This window comes from Protopterus annectens, chromosome 4.part0 (genome assembly GCF_019279795.1).
Source record: "Protopterus annectens isolate FY-2018-M chromosome 4.part0, PAN1.0, whole genome shotgun sequence".
In the NCBI taxonomy this organism is placed as follows: Eukaryota; Metazoa; Chordata; order Ceratodontiformes; family Protopteridae; genus Protopterus; species Protopterus annectens.
In genome coordinates, this window is record NC_056733.1 from 46,614,701 (window position 1) to 46,635,975 (window position 21,275).

General features: G+C 42.2%; 1 protein-coding gene across 1 annotated transcript in view; it reads right to left on the reverse strand.

Annotated features, from left to right (window-relative positions):
* RNF213 (ring finger protein 213) overlaps positions 1 to 21,275 on the reverse strand; it is a gene marked incomplete in the record, with an annotated part of 2,890,576 nt that overhangs the window by 965,264 nt on the left and 1,904,037 nt on the right. The window contains 1 exon segment of the mRNA XM_044069632.1: positions 12,162 to 12,368. Within this exon segment, the coding sequence (XP_043925567.1) occupies positions 12,162 to 12,368 (207 nt within the window).

A 21,275-nucleotide genomic window follows, 5' to 3' on the forward strand; every position in this document is an offset into this window, starting at 1 on the left:
TAATTTAGCCTTAACATGATCAGGTAAAGCTTGTTCTTTTAACCAAGCATGCCTCTGAATAACAGATCCTGTAACTGCTGCTCTACAGGAAGCGTCTAATGAATCAAATCCACATTGCAAAGTATGTTTTCCCACTTGTTCAGCTGTATGCAACAATTTCTGCATTTCCTTATAGTCAGGATGTTCTGAAACTGTAATAATTTTCTGCTTTAACAGAGACATTAAATATTGCTGGTATTTAAGCATGTGGAATTGCCAATTTAAAGCCCTCACTGCTAAAGTTGCAGAAGTGTAAACTTTCTTCCCCCATCTGTCTAATACTCTAGAATCCCTGGATTCTTAGCCGTGGAAGCCTTTACCCCTTTTGGAACCTGGGAAATAGTTTCTGGATCAGCAGCAGGGTTTTTATAAAGAAATTTGAGAGAGTCAGGGAATCTGTAGTATCTGTCTGGCTTGACTGGTGCAGGGGGCAAAGAACCAGGATTTAAACTGGATTCAGAGAACACATCATCCATAATATCTAACACTGGCGGAATAGCCAGGGGTCTGTGTTGAGGTAATAAGAGAAAGTCTCTGAGCCTTTTCTTGGATTCTGAGTAATCCTGGCCCTCCCAATGGAAATGCTCCCTCATGGCATGTAAAGTTTCCCCAAAAGAATAATCCTCAGGAGGAGAGGCTGAAGGAATAGATTCTTCAGCATCTGAGTCCTCATAGGGGGGGTAAAGAGTATACATGGTCCAAAGAGGAATCAGAAGAAATGGAAACCTGGTCAGAGGAATCATAGTCTGTATCCTGCCTAGACCTTTTATCAGGAGGGGGATGGGAACCCCTGATCAGAGTAATTAAGTCTTCAGTCATTTTAAACATTTGTTTTTTTAGGTATGGAGGACTGTCCAGGTGAATGCTGTACTTGCTTCTTTGTCTTTAATGGAGTTTTAGACTTGGCTGTAGTTGTTATGGTAAGCTGTGAAGGTCTGAAAACGCCCTCAGAAGCCAATGACTGCTCAGCAGCTCCGGACCCATCTGAAGGATTAGTTTCCGTAGGCCCAACACCTTGAGTATCCTGAGGCCTAGACATCTCCACGTGGGAGTAGGAGGCGGCCTGTGGCTCTGAAGTAGCGGGTGTCAGGGGCTGCGAAAGTGCATCACTGAAAACCGGCGACTGGCCTAGAAGAGGCTTCATCGTCAGTTTTGGGCCTCGGATACCTGTCCTTATCCTTGTCTTTGCAATTTTTTGTGTATTCCGGTCATCGGTTGTTCCGACGGCATGGTATAATTAAACCTTCTGCCAAAGTAATGGCGAGTAAAATCAAACCGACATTTAATAGTGCGTTTGTTAAATCTAGCACAAAACCAACAACTAGTGATGTCGTGGTCTGGGCCTAGGCATGGAATACAGTAAGAATGAAAATCCTTATGAGGTATTTGGTTCCCACAAGAAATACAATCATTAACTTTTACTGACATCGGTCTGAGGCAAGAAAAAGTTTCCCCAACGGGGTACTTAGCTTTATACAAGACTTTGGTTCTGAAATTCGAATTGAAAATCTCAGGAGTCGGCTGACCGGCACTTGCGAACTGCTTTTGCTTCAGGCACTGCGCGGCAAGAAAGACTGAAGAAAATGGCATCGGCTGCATCTTATATACCCATTGCGCACTGACGTCAAGGAAGAAACGACAACAACTGATGTCGGACCAAGACTTTGGAACTCTGGCCGACTGCAGGACCGCCTGACGGCAGGATAACCCAAGTGTAATGACTGCAGCAGTGAAACATCATGAACATCTGATGGATCCACAATAGAATCCTCTGTCAGCACCGAGACCAGTGGAGCCAGCGAGGATGTAGTCAGTTTGGCCATTTTGTCTGGCAGCTCCGACAACACAGAATGAGTGGGAGACTGCTTTTTTGTAAATTTGGCTTTGTCTTTTTGTAGGATGGAGACTTAGAGCTGGAGGACAAAGAAGCCAACTCATCCTCAAAAAATAATGCTTTAATAGTCCTTTCAAGCTAAGTTTGTTCTTTCTCTCTTGAAGAACACAGGGACTAGGGACTAAAGGCATAACAAAACAAGCAAGAATCTTGGAGGTGAATAGCACCCAAGCAGTACACACAGATTGTGCCCATCCATTAAAGACATTTTCTGGGCACATTTTGTACATTTTTTAAAGCCCAAAGGCTCGTGATCCTTAGTATCCTTAGATATTAGTGCAATAAACATCTAAAGATAATAATGAACAAGAACTACCACCAAACGGTTAGTCCAGGCAACAGCAAAGGCAAACAGACAGAGGTCTAGGTCCTCTAACTTAAACGGGCCTAGCCCTAAGAGATGAAGATAGAAAGAAACTGAGGACTAGGTCTTCTAACTTACACGGGCCTAGCCCTAGGTGAAAGAGAAAAAACAAGAAAAAGAACAATTAACACAGCAAGTGAAAGCGATGCAGGGATACAACAAGGCCAACGGAAGAACGGCCAATCAAAGCACAAACAGTACAGAGTAAACAATGCAGCAAATTGTCTGAGATAGACACAGAATGTGATACAATACTAAATTAGAGAATACAATTATTCTTAGTCAGCAAATAACTAGAAAAACATATAGAAAAGCTTTCACTTAGCCACAGCCAAGAAAAAGCACATCTGAGCTCAACGAGCGGCAAACGAGATCTGGGATATGTTAGCAGTGCATTATGGGATACCTCCTAGCCACGAGCCAACCAGAAGTTTTTGAGCTAGAGAATGACAGAGTTGAAGCTGAGGTTCGGCTCCGATCCCAAGTATAAGAATGAAGGCGAGATAGGACCACAGAACATCCTACGTTTTTTGATAGAATCATAGGTAAATTCTAGGCTATCTGCCCTGAAGGGCCATTTTAAGCCTAGCCAATAACTTAAGGTCAGATTCAAACCCTGCACTTTGTGTCTATGAGGTGAAGACCTTAACCATTATGACAAATCAAACTATGTCCTCACATTTCAAACAAATGTTCATATCTCTTGAACCATGGCATTGACTACAGTGTAAATGGCAAATACTTCAGAACTTCAGAACAAACTAGTTTTATAGCGGTACTATTCTTTAGTTTTTAGGTCTTAAACTAGATTTATAAGTAATAGTAAATACAATAAAAAAAATCTTGAAAACTTAAACAAATTAAAGTATCTCAGCAACCGCATGCATTGCAGACACACTGTCAGCAGCATTTTGGTCATCCAGCTGAGAGCGTTCATATAAAGTTAAGCAGTTTTGTCAGTATTACTTGACTGTTGAGGATATTTAGAAAAACATTAAATTTATGACAGTATAAATAAATATTATATGAACAAAATGAATATCCCTTTATCTGCACTAGACAGAGGGCAAATATCAACACAGTTGTGTTTCAACATTGTATTCACTTTATGATGAAATTTTGTAATAATTTGCAAGGTACATGGTTTTGGAATTACTAATGCAAATATGAACAAGCAATATTTGCTGCCTAGAGGCATCAGTAATGTAACTGCAGAAATATCTGGAGGTGTCACTTGGATGTAATCAGTTAAGAATAAATTATCTTACCTCATATGCTTTTACACCCAAAGGAGCTATTAAATTGCCACACACTTCATACCTGCCCATTTCTTTGTCTTTTTTTTTTTTTTTTTTACTTTGAATCCTTACCACATACTTGTGTTTTTCATTTTCTCATGCCTTTTCCTTTTCTGCTACTCCCTTTTTGCCTTATTTTCCATTATCTGCATAAGTTTTCTTTTCCATCTCACCACTATTCTTCAGGATTATCACTACATCTTCCTTTTGTATTTTTGCCATAATCTCCTCACAGGAAATGTCTCCTTCATTTTCTGGTTCACTCTGCATCAACATTTCTTTAAGTAAATCATCCCTCAACCCTCCCAACTGGAAGGTTGTAATGATACAGCCATCATTTGTGGCTCAGCTCCATCAGATAGGTTTCTCTGAAGCATCTCCTGAGAATCCCATATGCATTCTGCTGTCTTGATACTGGCTATTCCCTTGATTTCTCCTGCCATCCCATCTTGCAAAATATTTCCCACTCGAAACAACGAGTAGGGTTAGTTCTCAAATGCCCTGGCCAAATTTCACCTAATAATATAACTACAACCTTGGGTCTCCCTCGAAAAGAGGCTACTAGCCTAAATGGGAATAAATCCAGTCCACAATGGACAAATAAATGACAGCCGTCTGCAGAAAAAAAGAACAGAAGCATGGTAAATTTTGCAGGAGTCCCTATACCCTAAGGTGTTCTGTTCAAAAAAGTAGAACCGTGAAGGACGCAAAGTCCCCAAACTGCAGCTCATGGAATGGCTTTTCATATTTAGTGGGTCTGGCGTGAGATCACAGTTTGATGAGATGTGTGTTACCCTTATTGGGTGATTTCTCCTGTCTCTGACATTGTACAACCATAAAGTTGGTATATACAAGTAAGGGGAGGGGAGGTGCTATGCAGTTCCTGGCTCAGGAAAAAGCTAGGGGAAAGCCAGACTATTCCCCTGCAAAAAGGTATCGTACATGATTTTCCATTGTTTCAGAAGAGTGCATTTCTTAGCAAGTTTGACTTGCCCAGTTCGACTGTTTGTCTGCTAAGAGTTCTCTTTAAAAACCCAGTGGATCCCAAACTGGATAAGATATGGCTAAATGCAAGTACCACCTCAAACATCAGAAGCAGACATCTTGGGTATCTTCCTCTTCCTTCATGGGGTAAAGAAGTGTTAAGATACTACCTGTTACATGCAGATGACAAAAGGGGGAAACAGTGACAAAGGAGTCTGAACATATGGACACAAACTGCTCCCTTTGGGCAAAGATTCTAAAATGATTTGTTAAATAATAATTATGAAATGTAAAACAAGGATGAAGTCCATTAGTGAAAAAAAGGAATGCAGCTTCCAAGGACCCTTATCTACAGTCACAGTTAAAAAACAAAAAAAAATGGGTGCACTACTACTGACAACTCTACCAGTCATCCTACAGCTGGGTAACAACAACTATTTATGCATTTATTTTGTTAACCAGGTGAACTGAGCTGCTACAAGACCCTTTTCAGCCACTGCTCAGGCCATAAGATAAAAGACAAACAGTAAGAAATAAATACAAATTGTGCAACAATCTAGTAGACCAAAATAAAAAAATATGCAAAATGCTTATCATACAGACTCAAAATGACAAACACAAGTTCAGAATATTTGCATTGATAATAACAGGCATATAACAAAATGTAAACATTACATAATATGTGAATTTGACTCAGGCCAAGAAAATATGAGATAGAAAAACAGCTCAAGAAAGTTTAGTAATCTAAATGAGGAAACCTTTAGGAAAGGCTACTGAAGTATAGAATAGAGGGAGGCATTTTAGACCTAGTCCTATAATATATATCAGGTACATACACGATTATAGAGGAGTCAGAGGTTCTACCCACATAGGTAACTCGAAGTGCAAGGAAAGAACTGGAGAATACTTACTTTTTGTACTTACAGTTTGTTAACTAGGGGAGGGCACTACCTTTCACTGAGTAGTGTACAGGTGAGACTGTTAAGTAAATATGTAGATTTGGCAGAGACAGGGAGCCGAGCCACTTTACATTTTTAACTGATGGGCAATTATATTAATTTGTATTTGATAAAAGGTAAAATATAAATATTTGTCTTTCTGTGGTCTGAATTAAGGAGATGTTATAATACTGATGTCTAGGTATAAGACCACTGACACCAACAGTCTGCCATGCCTCAAGGGAAAGTAAACTGGAAATGTAAGCTACTGTAAGCTGATGTAAAACTTTAACGGTATGCTTTTGGTATGTTTACTAAAGAATAGTGTACTATCCAACAGGATACAGAGGAATTTTGTTTTAAAGAGAAGGGAAGTGGAGAGCAATAGGTATCTGCAATAGTAAGACTGGTTATATTACATAAAACTTTCAGGTGTCATGTGATTGACAGCTTGCTATCAGTGAGCTAGTCCCACATGAGTGAGAAATATTACAGTAAAGAGGATAAAAGCTGTGGTGTTTTATGAGCAACAATAAATACTATGTCTTTAGCATACAATATGTTTAGATCCAAGCTGAGACTGAAATAGGCCCAGTGGGATAAGTGTTTTATTACCCCAGTTAACAAATTCAAAATAAAACAAAAACAGGCTATTAATGTAAAGAAAAAAGAGGCATCAGTTAACACAACCCTTGTGAGACCCCTTTGGTCAGGTAGCATGTACTCATCACGTGGTCATGATCTCATAGAGTAAAATACATACTACCCAAACAGCTGTTATTCATAGTTTCAATAGTTCTTTTTAAATCTAGTAAAACACAGCACTGATGGACATAATGCCATCTATGTTTGAATACATTTGTGAAGGTAAGAGAGAGAAAACAGCAGTTTGATTGCTATAATTTGGCTGCAGACCATGTTGTCTGTCTGTGAGGTCATATTTTTGAATGTATTCCAATATCTGCTTATAAACGTGCTTTCCTACCATATTTTTCCAGGGGATACAGCTTAGCAATAGCTGTAAATTAACCTTCTGAAGTGGTATTAGGAACTTTTGGTAGAGGGTTATTTAGAGCATGCTTAAACCTCCTAGGATGTACTAAATTTGTAGTAAAAGAAAATTAATGAGTTTGTTAAAGGTTTGGAGGGAAAAGAAGATCCTGAAGATATTTTAAAATGCAAATAGTGAAATCTAGGATTGCAGTTATAATCAAAGACAGATGTTTTTCATTATGTTTGTAGTAGGAGTGCTTTAAAGTAGAATCGGGGTGTTCAATGACTTTTTGCAGTGGAGTAGCTGGGGATGGGGCAGGTTGGGATGTTAAAATATGTGTAGGGATTATCTAAAGATGAAGTTATAGGTTCATAGGTAGGTACTGGGCTATCTGCCCAAAGGCATATATTAGCCCAGCCACGTTGTGCGGTATTAACCGCTCCTTTGGTTAGTTCCCTAGGCCCTTGATCTAGCAGCTAGTACCCTTGACCCCTATCTAGTAGAGCTGTTGGTATGATCCCTGGTGTTAACTTTCTGTTACCCATCCACTCGTCAAGGTTCCTCTTGAAGAGTGATAGTGAAGGGCTCTGTCTTATGTAGATCGAGACCTTGTTCCATAGCAAGGGAAGTCTTTGCAAAGGGAATCTATCCCTCCAGCATGTTCTATTCATTGTTGTGCTGAGGTTTATATCCCTAGAGCGTGTAGCTCGAGTAGATTCGGTTTTGCTAAGATGGAGCATGTTCAACAGTTCTGGGCTGGACATGGCTCTGTATGTTAGACAGAGATCGCCTCTGAGAAGGAGGTATGCAACAGAGAAAAGCCTTAGTTTTTTCAATCGTGCTGCATAGAGCAACTGTTTGAGGCCAGTAATCCTCTTAGTGAGGTACCTCTGTGGTCTCTCCAGCTGCTGTAGATGCCTAGCCATGTACATTCCAATTGGTGCATTGTACTCAATAATGGGTCTGATGAGGGAAGAGTAGAGGGGCACCACTACATCCTTAGATCTTGATGCAAACCCTTTCGTGATCAGATGGGTCACATAGAAGAATTTTCTAACCACCTTGGCAACATGGTTATCAAAAGAAAGCTGACTATCTACTTGGGTCCCTAGATCCCTTATTACTTCTTCAGATTTCAGGGGGTAACCTCCTATGTGGCAGTTCGCGGGTACTCTGTTTTTTCCAAAGGGGATTACTATGCATTTTTTAGCATTTAGCTTGAGAACATGGCTTTGACACCATGCATCAGTCTCATTAAGGCCCTTCTGGAGGATATCCATGTCGGCCGGAGACTATTATAGCACCCATTTTGCAGTCGTCCGCAAACTTGGTCAGCCACAGCCCTTCAGTGCTTGCCTGTACCTCTGAGAAGTATATGCCAAACAGGAGGGGCCCCCAGACAGAGCCCTGAGCCACACAGCTTGTTACTGGTCTGGATTCGGACATAGATCCCGCTACTCTTACTTTGTGAGATCTGTCTGAGAGCCAGTTTGCGATCCATCTTGTGACGTAAGGGTTTATGCTCAGGTTGGTGAGTTTATCAATAATACCCAAATGGGAAATGGTGTCAAATGCTTTAGCAAGGTCAAAGTAAGCAGTGTGTACCTCCTTTCCCTTATCTATAGCCTGAGTAACTGTCTCAAAGAAGTCCACCAGGTTCAGGAGGCATGATCTGCCCTTGACGAAGCCGAATTATGTGGGGTCAAGTGCTTGGAGGTTCCCAATCTCTCCATTTATGAGTTCCATAATGATTCACTCCATTGCCTTACAGATCACACTGGTCAGGCTTATTGGTCAGTAGTTCCCAGGGTTGGTTGTGGGCCCATCCTTGTGCAGCGGAACCACCGCTGCTGTGCGCCATTCTATGGGCACATATCCTGTCGAGAGGCTGAGACTGAACAGGGTATTCAGATGCGGGGTTAATTAATTTTGGAGCTCGCATATGACACAGCCCGGGACACCATCTGGTCCCATGGAGGCAGTGTTTCTAGCTTTAGATAGAGCCTTATTAACCAACATATCAGTAATAATTGGAGTTACATAATCCCCTGGAATAGTAATAGGTCCTGTAGGTGGTGGTGGTGGGGGGGGGGATTTGCACTGAACCTGTCAGCCAAGATGTTGGCAATGTCAGTGGGGTCAGTGTATTTTGTTCCATTTTGCACTAGCTCAGAACAGACCTGAGCGTTGCCATTTAGGTTTTTGACGTAGCCATAGAAGGCATTATGGTTATCCTTGGCAACTTTCTTTTCAAAATTGGCTTTGGTTGACTTGATGAGGGCCCTCAATTTCTTACTAATGCTGATCAGGGATGATATTTCTACTTGAGATTTGGCCTTTTTTGTATATGTCTCCTCTTTTATTGTATAGTTTGCGTATGGCCGGGGTCCACCAGACTGGTTTCTTCTTGCTTGAGGAAGGAGTCTTGGTTTTATTTGGGACAGCACAGTCCATGCAATCCTGAAGATGTCTACAAAGTGCCTTGGTGTAGGCTTCTGCATCCTGGATATCATTATCCTTATGCAAGGGAATAGTGAAGCTTTCCACTTCTGACGCAAGTAGTTTGAAGTTTGCTTTGGAGAGAGGGAGTGATAACGGGTGTGGTACAATGAGCACCCATATTTGTGATGACTAAATCCAATATGTTGCCCCCTCTAGGGGGAGAACATACCAGTTGTTCATGGGCATTTGAATTTATAAATTCTATGAACCGTTGGGCATAGAAATTAAAACTTTGGTAGTTCACTCAGTCTATACCAGGGTAGTTGAAATCACCCAAAATTATGGTGTTGGGTAGGATCTTTATATTTTCCAATGCCTCAAGGAATGCTGAGTGAGCATCTTGGGACATGGTGGGTGATCTATAACAGACTACGACTTGAAATGTGGTTTTGCCTGCTGGTAGTTGCGCATGGATGATCTCTGGGGCATCATGCTTCTCCACTAACCTGGAGATGTAGGTATCCTTGATGAATATGGATATACCTCCGCCCTTTGTACTGCGATCCAGTAACTGAGGCTGGGGGTGCTCTCTAGAGCCTTGAACCAGGTTTCTGTCACTGAACAAACATCGATTTTCTCCATACTGAGGAGTGCCTCGAGTGCGTGCATTTTGAGGTTGAGACTTCTGGCGTTGAGTAGCATTACCCTTAGTTTTTGGTTACCTGTGCTGGTAAAGGTGGTTGGTTTGTCCTTTGAGCCTTGCCTAAAAAAGGTACTATGGGGACGGCAAGAGCCTTGGCCAGTATTCAAAAGCCTAGGGGTGACAGGTGCAAACCATCTCTGGCGAAACAGCGAAGCTGGTCTATCATGTCATCCCAGGCAGACAGACACTGGATCCCCTTAGAATGACACCAGAAGCTTAACTAATTGTTGAAATTCATCATTTTGTCTCTGTATTGTGGTATCATTCTAGGTGCAGGTAGTATGCTACTCAAGGTCAGGGTCATACCAGCTTGGGCTACATGATCAGAGAGCTCCTCAATGTCTCTTTTCATGTAGTCCAGGGAGGTACATCTTAGATCATTCACACCAACATGTACAATGACAATGTCATACTTGTACTTGTTCTGGAGTGACCTAAGTGCCTGTGTTATGTGGTGGATCCTAGCACCCGACAGGCAGCTGACAGTAACCTTCTCCTTGTTCAGCCTGGTGAGTGGAACATCTGTGTGCCTTACTATAGAGTCTCCTATTACTAGTGTGCTGGGTATGGTGTTTTGCCTTAGTGGCTGTCGTGAGGCACACTGCTAAGGTGAATTGTGTGTTTTCTGGCATGTGTTTGGAGGTGCAGGTTGCTTGCTTGTCTGCTTTGGAGGGCACGGTTTCTTTTTCAGATTGGTACCTAGTGCCTCCGAATATGTTTTTGTGTATTTATGTGTATGTTTTGCTGGTGCTTGTTTTGTAGATCCATGTGTGACTGGTGGTGTGATGCTGGTGTGTCTTCTCCTCTTGACTGTCTGTTGCAGTCATGGGTTGAGAGCGCTTAGCCTCCAGTCTGGCTGTGTATTTGCAGCTCTCACAAGTGTGTGTCTAGAGGTAAGAGGAGAAGGTTGTCTGTATACATGAGGCAGTTGTGACATTGCCTCAGGATGCCCAATTCCAACAGATGAACTGGAGAGTACACCTGAAGCTGACCTCTGGACATGCTTGGAAAAGTAAATTGTACTTGAGTCTTGTGGACAATCGAGGGTCTTATGCTGTATTATAGTAGTGCTGTCTAGGAGATTTGGAAAATAATAGTGCTGTCTAGGAGATTTGGACAAGTGGTGATTTGGGTTATGCAAGTGCTGCAATAAGAGCAGTTGATCTGAAGCACTTGAGTTGAGGCTTGCCTAGTTCTAAGGGAAAATTTGCAGCACAGACTTTGTGGAGCTGGGAATAGTATACCCCAGCTACCTGACGCTGCTCTGTGCGCAAGACCGCGCAAAAAGAGAGTTGCAAGGTTTTAAGAGAGAGAGAGATCAAGGAGTTTGGAACTGACCCAAAATGGCCAATAAAACTACAGTTTCTAGGCAGTAACCACTCCTACAGGGACAGGCAGGCTGCTCAGTGTTAACCACTGCCACTGGTGAACACAGAGACTTCCCTTTAGCCCAAGTAAGCACTGGCCTCCAAGAAACTTACAAATAGTTCAGAACAGCAACTCTGTAACTGAACTTTTTTTTTAAAAATAGAAAGTGGGAAAATAGAAAGATTTTTTTGTTTTTGTTTAAGGATATCAGAGACACACAAGTAGCAAACCAGTCAGAACAGTGCAATAAATGACCCCAACACGTGTGTGCTAGGTCAGAGGCAGGTAAAATGCAATTTTAAGAAAAAACGATTTTAAATTAAGTGCAACACAAAAAATGCAATAAACAGGCTCTAGGTATGTTCTAAATACTGTTTCTAACACATATATCAACTTTTGCAAGCAAGAAAACGCCGAAAAGTAGGCGGCAATGCAGTTTTTCTAAGAAATAAATCAGAAGAAAATACTTAAAATCTCAAAAGTGGCTCCTTTCTTCTCTCAGCGTATTCTCCTCTTGGTAGGTGCTTCAGTAACAACTATCAAGCCTGGAAAGACGCCAAAACCACACGGCTGCAGGGTTTTAAGAGAGAGAGATCAAATAGTTTGGAACGGACTCAAAATGGCCAATAAAACTACAGTTTCTAGGCCGTAACCACTCCTACAGGGACAGGCAGGCTTCTCAGTGTTATATTTATGTAAATGCTCTGTTACATTTCTGAAATAAGATGCATCCCTGGTTTTGCACATATGTCTCTATGGACACAGGCAGCCTGTAAATGGTTCTTCTTTCCAGACCCTGCTTGTAAATGTTTCGTATTGCAAGACCCTGCTTACATTTATCAAGGGTATCAAAGCTTGTCAGAAATTTGGGATGCATGAGTAGGCTTAAAATACCCAAGTGGTCATTAGCATTGTATACACCTATGAACCTATTTGAAGGAGTCTCGGATTTGGGGAAATATTTTTAAGGTAATAGACTTAAGGTGTGTCAGAATTTGTTTTAGGATTTCCAAGTATTTTCTTCAAAATTCCTTCAAGAAAGTTCAGAACATATATTTAGCTAAGTTCAAAACAAATGCTCATAGCCTTTTAAAAATTTCTTTCAACACACAATCTTAAGGATCAAAGTTAACATACCATTTCATTACTTTGAATTTTTTCTGCATTTAAAATAATTTTGTCAATTACGTGAGGGTTCAAAGCAATAATTCTTGACAAGTTCTGCAACCGAGTCTTGAAGTAATCATAGGCCAGGTGAACCCAGGGCAATAGCACCATGGCAATGTCAGCTTGCGTGGGGTTCTTCAGCTGATTCACACAGGACACTAAACACCACTGCATAACCTATGGTGGAAAACAGAAAGACAACATATGATTCTAATCAGATACAGATACTTCTGCACTTTATGGAGGCTGACTAATGGAGGCTGACTAACAAAACAGAAAGCTTCTTAACAGGTAGTTTGCTACATGGATGATCACATAGCATACACAACTTTCAGGATGTCAGGTTTCTGTATACATAACCGTCATTTGCTGAATTTCTTAAAGTGGAGTCTTACTTTGAAAATGGTCATCCAGGTATACAATGCAAAACTGTAAGTGAAAATATATACAGAAATAAAATCACCAAACAGCTCCCAAATAGCCCGTAATCCAAAAAACGATGCAGTAGGTGAAACAATGAAGCCACAGAGAAGGAACGGATGAGATGAAAAGTTTAATAGTTTTAAAACAGATTTCACTTCCAGCAACACTCAGCACATATAAATGTTCCACATTATGTTTTCGTTTACATATTACTTCATCAAATGTGGGCTCAAAGGGAAATCAACAGACCTATAAAGCTACTCTCTGGGTCTGCGTATCCAAAAGTAGTTTATCTTTATTATTCATTTTAACCAAATTTCAGATACAAAATGGACCCTACCTAGAATGCAGGCCTCGAGTCATTTTAACCACAAATTATCATCCCTGGGATCCCTTGGCTAAGATGAATAACAAAGATAAACTACTTTTGGATACGCAGAGAATAGGTCTATTTGGATTACTGAAAAAGTGTGATGACAGTACTAAAACGTATAATACAAAAATGCTATTTTGCAAGGAGACAGGCACCCTGCAGACCCCAGCTAACTAAATATACTAACTATAAGGTAGCACCACCTTGGAGTAAAGGGAATACTTGGTTTTCCAGCACAACCAAGGATTTTGTTTACTCAGAAATGGAGCCTTGGAGAAATACATTTATGTGGCAAGGCTGTTGGGAAGAATGTCTAGTCTTCCCAGGGACAGAAAAGTGTTAAAAACATACTAACAAAATCTTACAGATTACTCCTTGCACATCCACTTTAATTCATATCTTTAATGAAGTGTCACTGTTTATGTTTCAAAAAATAACTCTCTTTTTGTTGTGAGTTTTTAATGAAGAAAAGGGTCTACGTTATTGTGGAGGAAAATGGGGAGGAGAGCTGGTAAACTGAACAGGAAACACGAAAGTGTGGGACAGGTTGGACAAAGTGCGAGGGAAATTTGTGAAGTGTTCAAGATATGGGGAGGTTGTACAGCTCAGGGAACCTTGGAATGGCAAAGGCTATGAGGTTTAAAAAGAAGCCTCATGAGAAAATATGGGGAGCTAGAGATGTTAGTGAATTAGGTACTCAGACAAGAATGGGTACAGAGGGGCTGAACAGGAGGCAACAAGAGGCCAGTAGACAACGTGGAGTAGTAAAAAGTAGCAGGAAAAAGGCAGAAAACGGAATGTCAGTGTCAGTCACTGGCAGAGGTCATGAGAAAAGTGCAGAAAATAGGATACTACAGAGTAAGCTGAAAGGAGAAATCAGGAAATACAGTGACAAAAAGAGGACAAGGAGAAAGGAAACCAATGTGGTAGGACAAGTGCAAATAGCAATGACAAGTGATGAAAGAAATTAAGCCAGAGAATGCCAGCATAAGCACAGTCAACAAAAGTGGAGGGGAAAATAAATTTTAAAATACTGAAGAAGTCTTGTAGGAAGGTATCAGAAGGGTTGATAAAGAATACATGCATGTAACACATAACAGAGCCAATCAGGACAGTCATTGAGAAGGGCTGCAGAAATGGACAGGAAAGGTTGTATATAGAAGGGGTAGTATTACTGGGCAGAATACAAAGAAATAAGAGCTAATATGAATTGACAGAATAGGGTTTTGGTGAACGGTAACTGAATCACTAAGAGGACACTCAGTTTGGGCAAGGAAGAAAGGAAAGACCAGGTACCAGAGATCTGTTACAGGGTTACAATTTACTAAGATATGGGAGGAGATGGTTGAGACGTAAACATAGGGGAGGAGTGAATGCATACTGTGGTGCATGCAAGCACCAATGACCTGTCAGAGAAGAGTGTGGAGGTGGTAGCAAGCAGAGTAATAAAGATGGCAGACAGATACCAAGAAAGGGGCAGGGAGGTATCATTCTTAGAAGTGCAACTTGTGCTGGTAGCCAGCACGATAAGGAAAGACAATAATGAGGAGTACAATGACTAGATGCTGCAGGAGACAACGGAGGAGACCACAAAGTTGACAGGAGTCTGGGGGAGAACTGGCAAAAGAAACCGATTCTGTGCCAGATACACACTTCATTTTTGCATGAAAGCAGCACCAGGACTTGAGCGCTGTGTGCCAATAATGTATATCAATGACCACACCCTTAATCTAAGAAACAATGGAGCTAAGGGAATGTCACAGAAGCAGAGGAGGCGGAGGGAAGGTATTCAGGTGAAAGGTAATAACAGACAATAGCAAAGTAGTGAAATAAACAAGGGAGACAGAGCATGGATAGGATAGACAAGTAGCACTATTTATCAATATAACAACTATGAGTAAAAAATATGTGAAGATACTCACAATGATGGAGGGGAAGTGGACATTTATTTTATCACAGAAACACAAAACAGCAACAGGAATGAGCTGCACATGGAGGTACCTGGGTAAAAAAAAAATGCTTAGTAATGGCATTAAAGAAAACGCGGAGGTGGTGTAGCAATCTCATAATGGATGGCATCAAATGTGAAGTTACAGAACCCTGGCTCTGTGGTACAAAGGGATACAACCTTGATTATATACCATATGACCTACATTCAACTAGTAGCAAAGGAGGGATGGCAGTCGAAAGCATTTGTTTGTTCACCCAACCTGGTGGAAGGAGACAACTTGATGATGTTGGTAGACACTTCCACAAAAGTTAAGAGAATACATCTGGCGATATGGGGGTCACTAGGTGACTTTGTACTGCCTGAAGCTTGGAAGTCATCTGAAGTGTTTAATGAAACTTTTGGCTGCCACAAGAAGGTGTTAGGTGGTGAGTGGAAGGGAAGTCTGCATGACATGGCCGATTGGGGCTTTCTTCAGCATTCACTCTTGCCTCCAGGGAACAAATGGACTGACAAGGTTCTCACCTCGGGAATAGAGAAAATGGGCCATATATATTCTCAACCAACACAGATGACTGAATGAACCATATGTGAGCAGGTAGGGAGGCCACTGGATGAGACTGTACACATACAAAATTAAAAAGGAACACCACTGCAACAGAGAACAATGAAGTGGGCAAGATCAGAATCTAGGTTAAATGTCTTAGCAGCTAATATGGAGGAAAATGGGGAGGAGAGCTCGTACACCGATGCAGGCTTCCAATTCTTACACACATTAAAACAGAAGGATTATAGACAAGAGTAATGGAGTGGGACAGGTAAAAAAGAAAAACACTTATGGGGGATCAGACTCTATAACAAGAGCAAACTACAACATTCTGAACTCCACGGCAGAGAGGAAGTGGGAGCTGACTAAGTTCCTGAACAACTAAGTTTTAGCGAACTGATACAAGTCTACACCAGAAAAAGATACAATTCTGGATGTGGCACTAACACCAAAGCAGAAGGTGTCATGGATGTCCAGTAGATAATGGCAACATAATCTAAAACAGCTATATGCCAATGTTTGGATAGACTGGGAAAGTAAGAATATGAAGATGGTAGTGTGGAATTTCAAGACAGTGGATTATGTTAATCATGCAGGAAAATGTTGTACATGAGTTAGGAGACTGGCAGCAAATTCAGGAAATAAATAAGTCATGGGAAGGAGTCAGGTGATGGAATCCTCAGGGAAATAATCAAGGGTTCAAGGAAGACACAAAATGTTGGAAAGAGAAGGTCAATATGGCTACACAGGAATGTTATACTAGTAAAAACGGCAAAAGCTAGGATGTATGAGAGGTGAACAAAAGTAGTATGCAGACAGAGAAGGTAAGGTACTAGGTGGCTACATGAAAAACAGAGGTGGTGACAGCATAAATGTTGTAAGATGAAGCAGAGCTGGCAGAAGGTTCATAGGTGTGTACTCGGCTAATGGCCCTGGAGCCTTTACAAGTTTAGCCCATAGGATTACCCTGGCATCGTGCCACCCAACCTTAGTTCCCAGTGCCTCTGCCAAGTAAAGCCACTGGAGTGGTCTCTGGGGTGAATTTTCTATTTCCCATCCACTCATCAAGATTTCTCTTGAAGAGGGCCAGTGAGGAGCTCTGCTTGACATGTATGGGAAGTCTATTCCATGCATGGGCAGTCTCTGGGTTATGAACCTGTCCCTCCAGCTTGTTCTGTTGATTGTGGTGATGAGATTGAGGTCTCTGGTGCGTGTAGTGTGGAGGGATTGGGATTTCTTTAGACGTAGCATTTCTAACAGAGCTGGGTCAAACATGGCTTTGTAAGTCAAGCAGAGATCGCCTCTAAGTGGGCGATATGAGACAGAGAATAGTCGGGAGTTTTTTGAGTCTGTCCATATAGGACAAGTGTTTAAGGCCTAAGATCCTCTTTATGAGGTATTTTTGCAGCCTCTCCAGTTGTTGTAGGTATCTAGTGAGGTACATGCCAAATGGGGCATTGTACTCGATGATTGGCCTAATGAGGGAAGAGTAGAGGGAGACAATGACCTCTTTCTTCCTAGATGCAAAACTATTGAGTAATGAGATGTGCCACATAGGACTTTCTGAACACAGTGGCAATGTGGTAGTCAAAAGAGAGATTGCTGTCAACCTGTGTTCCCAGATCTCTTATGACATTCCAGTCATAGGTGACTCTATAGTCAGGCACACTGATGTTCCACTCACCTGGCTAAACAAGGAGAAAGTTTCTGTCAGCTGCCTGTCGGGTGCCAGGATCTGCCACAATGCACGCACTCGGGTCACTCTACAACAAGTACAAATATGACACTGTCATTGTCCATGCTGGTGTGAATGACCTGAGACGTACCTCCCTGGACTACATGAAAAGAGACATGGAGGAGCTCTCTGATCTTGTAGCCCAGGCAAGTATGACCCTAGCCCTGAGTAGCATCCTGCCATCACCCAGAATGATACCACAGTACAAGGACAAAATGATCGACTTCAACAATTGGCTAAGCTACTGGTCTCATTCTAAGGGGATCCAGTATCTGACTGCCTGGGATGACATGATTGACAGACCACGATGCTTTGCCAGAGATGGCCTGCACCTGTCACCCTTGGGATTCCGGATACTGGCTAAGCCCCTATAGTGCCTTTTTTAGGCAAGGTTCAAATGACAAATTCATCACTGTAATAGGTACAAGAAAGCAAAAGCTGAGGGTAATGCTACTCAGTGCTAGAAGTCAAACCTCAAAATGCATTCACATGAGGCACTCCTTAAAATGGAGAACATTGACATCTGTGCAGTGACAGAGACCTGGTTCAAGGCTCCAGAGAGCACCCCTGCATTACCAGGCTATAATTCATACCACACCTTCCGGCCACCTAACCTGGACCAAAACACTAAGGGCAGAGGCATGTCCATATTCATTAAGGATATCCACACCTCCAGGCTAGTTCCTCAGCATAATGCATCTGAGATTATCCAAGTGCAACTACCTCTGGGCAAGACCGCAATCCAAATTGTAACTTGCTACAGATCCCCCACCATGCCCCATGATTCCCACTCCTCATGTCTTGATACACTGGAAAATATTAGGGCACAACCCAACACCCTCCATAATGGATGATTTCAACTACTCCACCATTAACTGGGAAAACTACTCATTTACCAACTCTTTTGCTCAACATTTTCTGGAATTAATAAATTCTAATGCCTTGGATCAACGTATCCACACCCCCACCAAGGGCAGCAATATCCTAGACCTGGTCATTACCAACATGGGCGACCGGTGTTCCACACCTGAGGTCAACTCCTTGTTTGTCAGATCAAACAACAAGCTAATCACCATAGATATCCACATCCCACCCCCACCCCCCCAATTAGGGAAACCACTGTAAAAAATTTCTCCAAAGCCAACTTCACGCTTCTTAAGACAGAAATGGCAAACTTCACGACATCCATGCAGACGAACAATAGAGGTATGACTGCTGAATCCTACACAAATGCACTTTATAACCACTTACACAAGTGCATGAATCGTGGTATCCCTAACAGAACCAAGATGCCATCCTCCAAAAAAGGAAGCCAATCTGGTGGTCCCCTGCCATAAACAAGCTCTACAACAGAAGAAAGAAACTGTTGCAAAAAAAGAGTAAAATCCCATGATTGGAGGAACTCCCTGGTCAGCCTCAGTAAGAAGCTGAGATCCCTCATAAAATCCTCCAAACCTGGTTATGAAAACAAAATTGCCACTGATTCTAAAGACAACCACAAAGCATTCTATAGTTATGTCACAAATCTCAATGGCAATACTCAGATCTGCTCTGAGTTAAAGCACAATGACACTAAATATACAGAAACAACTGATATTGCCAACATCCTGGCAGATAGGCTCAGTGCTAACTTTACCCCCTCTCTCACCCCCTAAAGGGCCCATCTCTATACCGGAAGAATGCAAAGTTCCTGTAATCATGGCTGCACAGGTAAAAAACACACTCTCCAAAGCCAAGAACACAGCATCCATGGGACCTGACAACATCCCAGGCTGCGTTCTACATGAACTACAGAATGAACTGGCACCCCACCTAAGCACCATGTTCAATTATAGCATCACCTCAAGCTTTGTGCCCACTGAATGCCACACAGCGACGTTTATCCCGCTCCACAAAGAGGGAGCCACCATGGACTCAGGGAACTACCACCCCACTAGCTTAACGAGCCTGGTCTGCGAGGCCATGGAACGTATCATCATGGAACTTATAAACAAAAACATTGGTAATCTCCAAACTCTGGACCCCACCCAGTCCCGGTTTGTAAAAGGCAGATCATGTCTCCTAAACCTGATAGACTTCTTTGAAGCAGTCACCACAGCTGTAGATGAGGGTAAGGTGGTTCACACAGCCTATCTAGATCTCGCCAAGGCTTTTGACACCATCCCCCACTCTGGAATTATAGATAAACTCACTAAACTAGGTATAAATCCCTATGTCACAAGATGGGTTGCCAACTGGCTCACTGACAGAACCCACACTGTGAAAGTAGCGGACTCCAAATCCGATTTCAGACCAGTGACAAGTGGTATACCATAGGGTTCAGTCCTGGGTCCTCTCCCATTTGGCATCTATTTTTCTGAAGTACAGGCTAACACAGAAGGTCTTTGGCTAATGAAGTTCGCAGATGACTGCAAACTAGGAGCCATAATAGAAACTCCTAATGATGTGGACATCTTACAAAAGGTCCTCACTGAGACAGATGCCTGGTGTCAAAGCCAATGGCCTCACGTTCAATGCCAAAATGTGCATTGTCAGCCCCTTTGGTAAAAACTCTGTAGTCATGAGCCACCACATAGGTGATAGTCTACTTAACACCGAAAGTGTGATAAGACACCTTGGGACACAGGTCGACAGGAGTCTTACCTCTGATAATCACATGGCCACAGTAGTCAGGAAATCCTTCTACGTGGCACACCTCATCACAAAAGGGTTCTCATGCAGGAAAAAAGAGGTCATTGCTCCCCTCTACTCGTCACTCATTAGACCCATTATAAGAGTACAACGCTCCTTTTAGTATGCATCTCACAAGACATCTACAACAACTGGAAAGGCTGCAGAAATACCTCACAAAGAGGATTACCGGCCTCAAACAGATGCCCTATGCAGACCGTCTCAAAAAACTCTAGCTTTACTCCGTCGCATATCGCCTACTCAGAGGCGATCTCTGCCTAACATACAAACTATGTCAAACCCAGAACTGTTGGATATGCTCCACTTAAAGAAATCCCAATCAGTCTGAGCTACATGCTCTAGGGACCTAAACCTCGTTACCACAATAAGCAGAACATGATGGAGGGATAGGTTCCTGTCCCAGAGACTTCCCATACTCTGGAACAAAATACCTATTCTATATCCAACAAAGCTCCTCATTAGCACTCTTCAAGAAAAATCGTGATGATTGGATGGAAAATAGAAAATTCACCCTGGGGATCACCTCTGTGGCTCTGCTCAACAGGGGCACAGGAAAATAATTTTCTTGGGTGGTGAAAGCCAGGGTACCTTTTTGTCTAGGCTTATATATGCCCTAGGTCCAACAGCCTAGTACCGACCTATGACGCTTTCTGTGTTCAGTGGATACCATCAATGTGATAATTCATGGGAACCGGGTTTTTCCCAAAGGGGATGATGACACACTTTTTGGCATTGAGCTTAAGGCCATGGTTCTGACACCAGTCATTGGTCTCAATGAGGCCTTTCTGTAGGATGTCAACATCAATTGGGGAGTTAATTATGGCTCCCAACTTGCAACCGTCTACGAACTTTGTCAGCCACAGTCCCTTCGTGTTGGTCTGACCTTCAGAAAAGTAGATACCAAACAGGAGAGGACTGAACCCTGTGGGACTCCACTCATGACTGGTCGAAAGTCTGACTTGGAGTCAGCTACTTTCACACTGTGGGTTCCATCTGTGAGCCAGTTTGCAACCCACCTAGTGATATAGGGGATGATGCCTAGCTTGTGAGTTTTTGTAGGATTCCTGAGTGGGGAATCATATCAAAGGCCTTGGCCAGATCAAGGTAGGTTGTATGAACCACCTTGTCTTCATCCACAGCTCTGGTGACTGACTCAAAGAAGCCAACCAGGTTTAGCAGGCATGATCTACCCTTTACAAAACCAAACTGTGTAGGATCCAGAGTTTGGAGGTTCCCTATATCTCTGTTTATTAGGTCCATGATGATGGGTTCCATAGCTTTGCATATCAGACTTGTCAGACTAATGGGACGATAGTTCCCAGGGTCTGTAGTCGCTCCTCCTTTGTGGAGTGGGATGACTGCAGCAG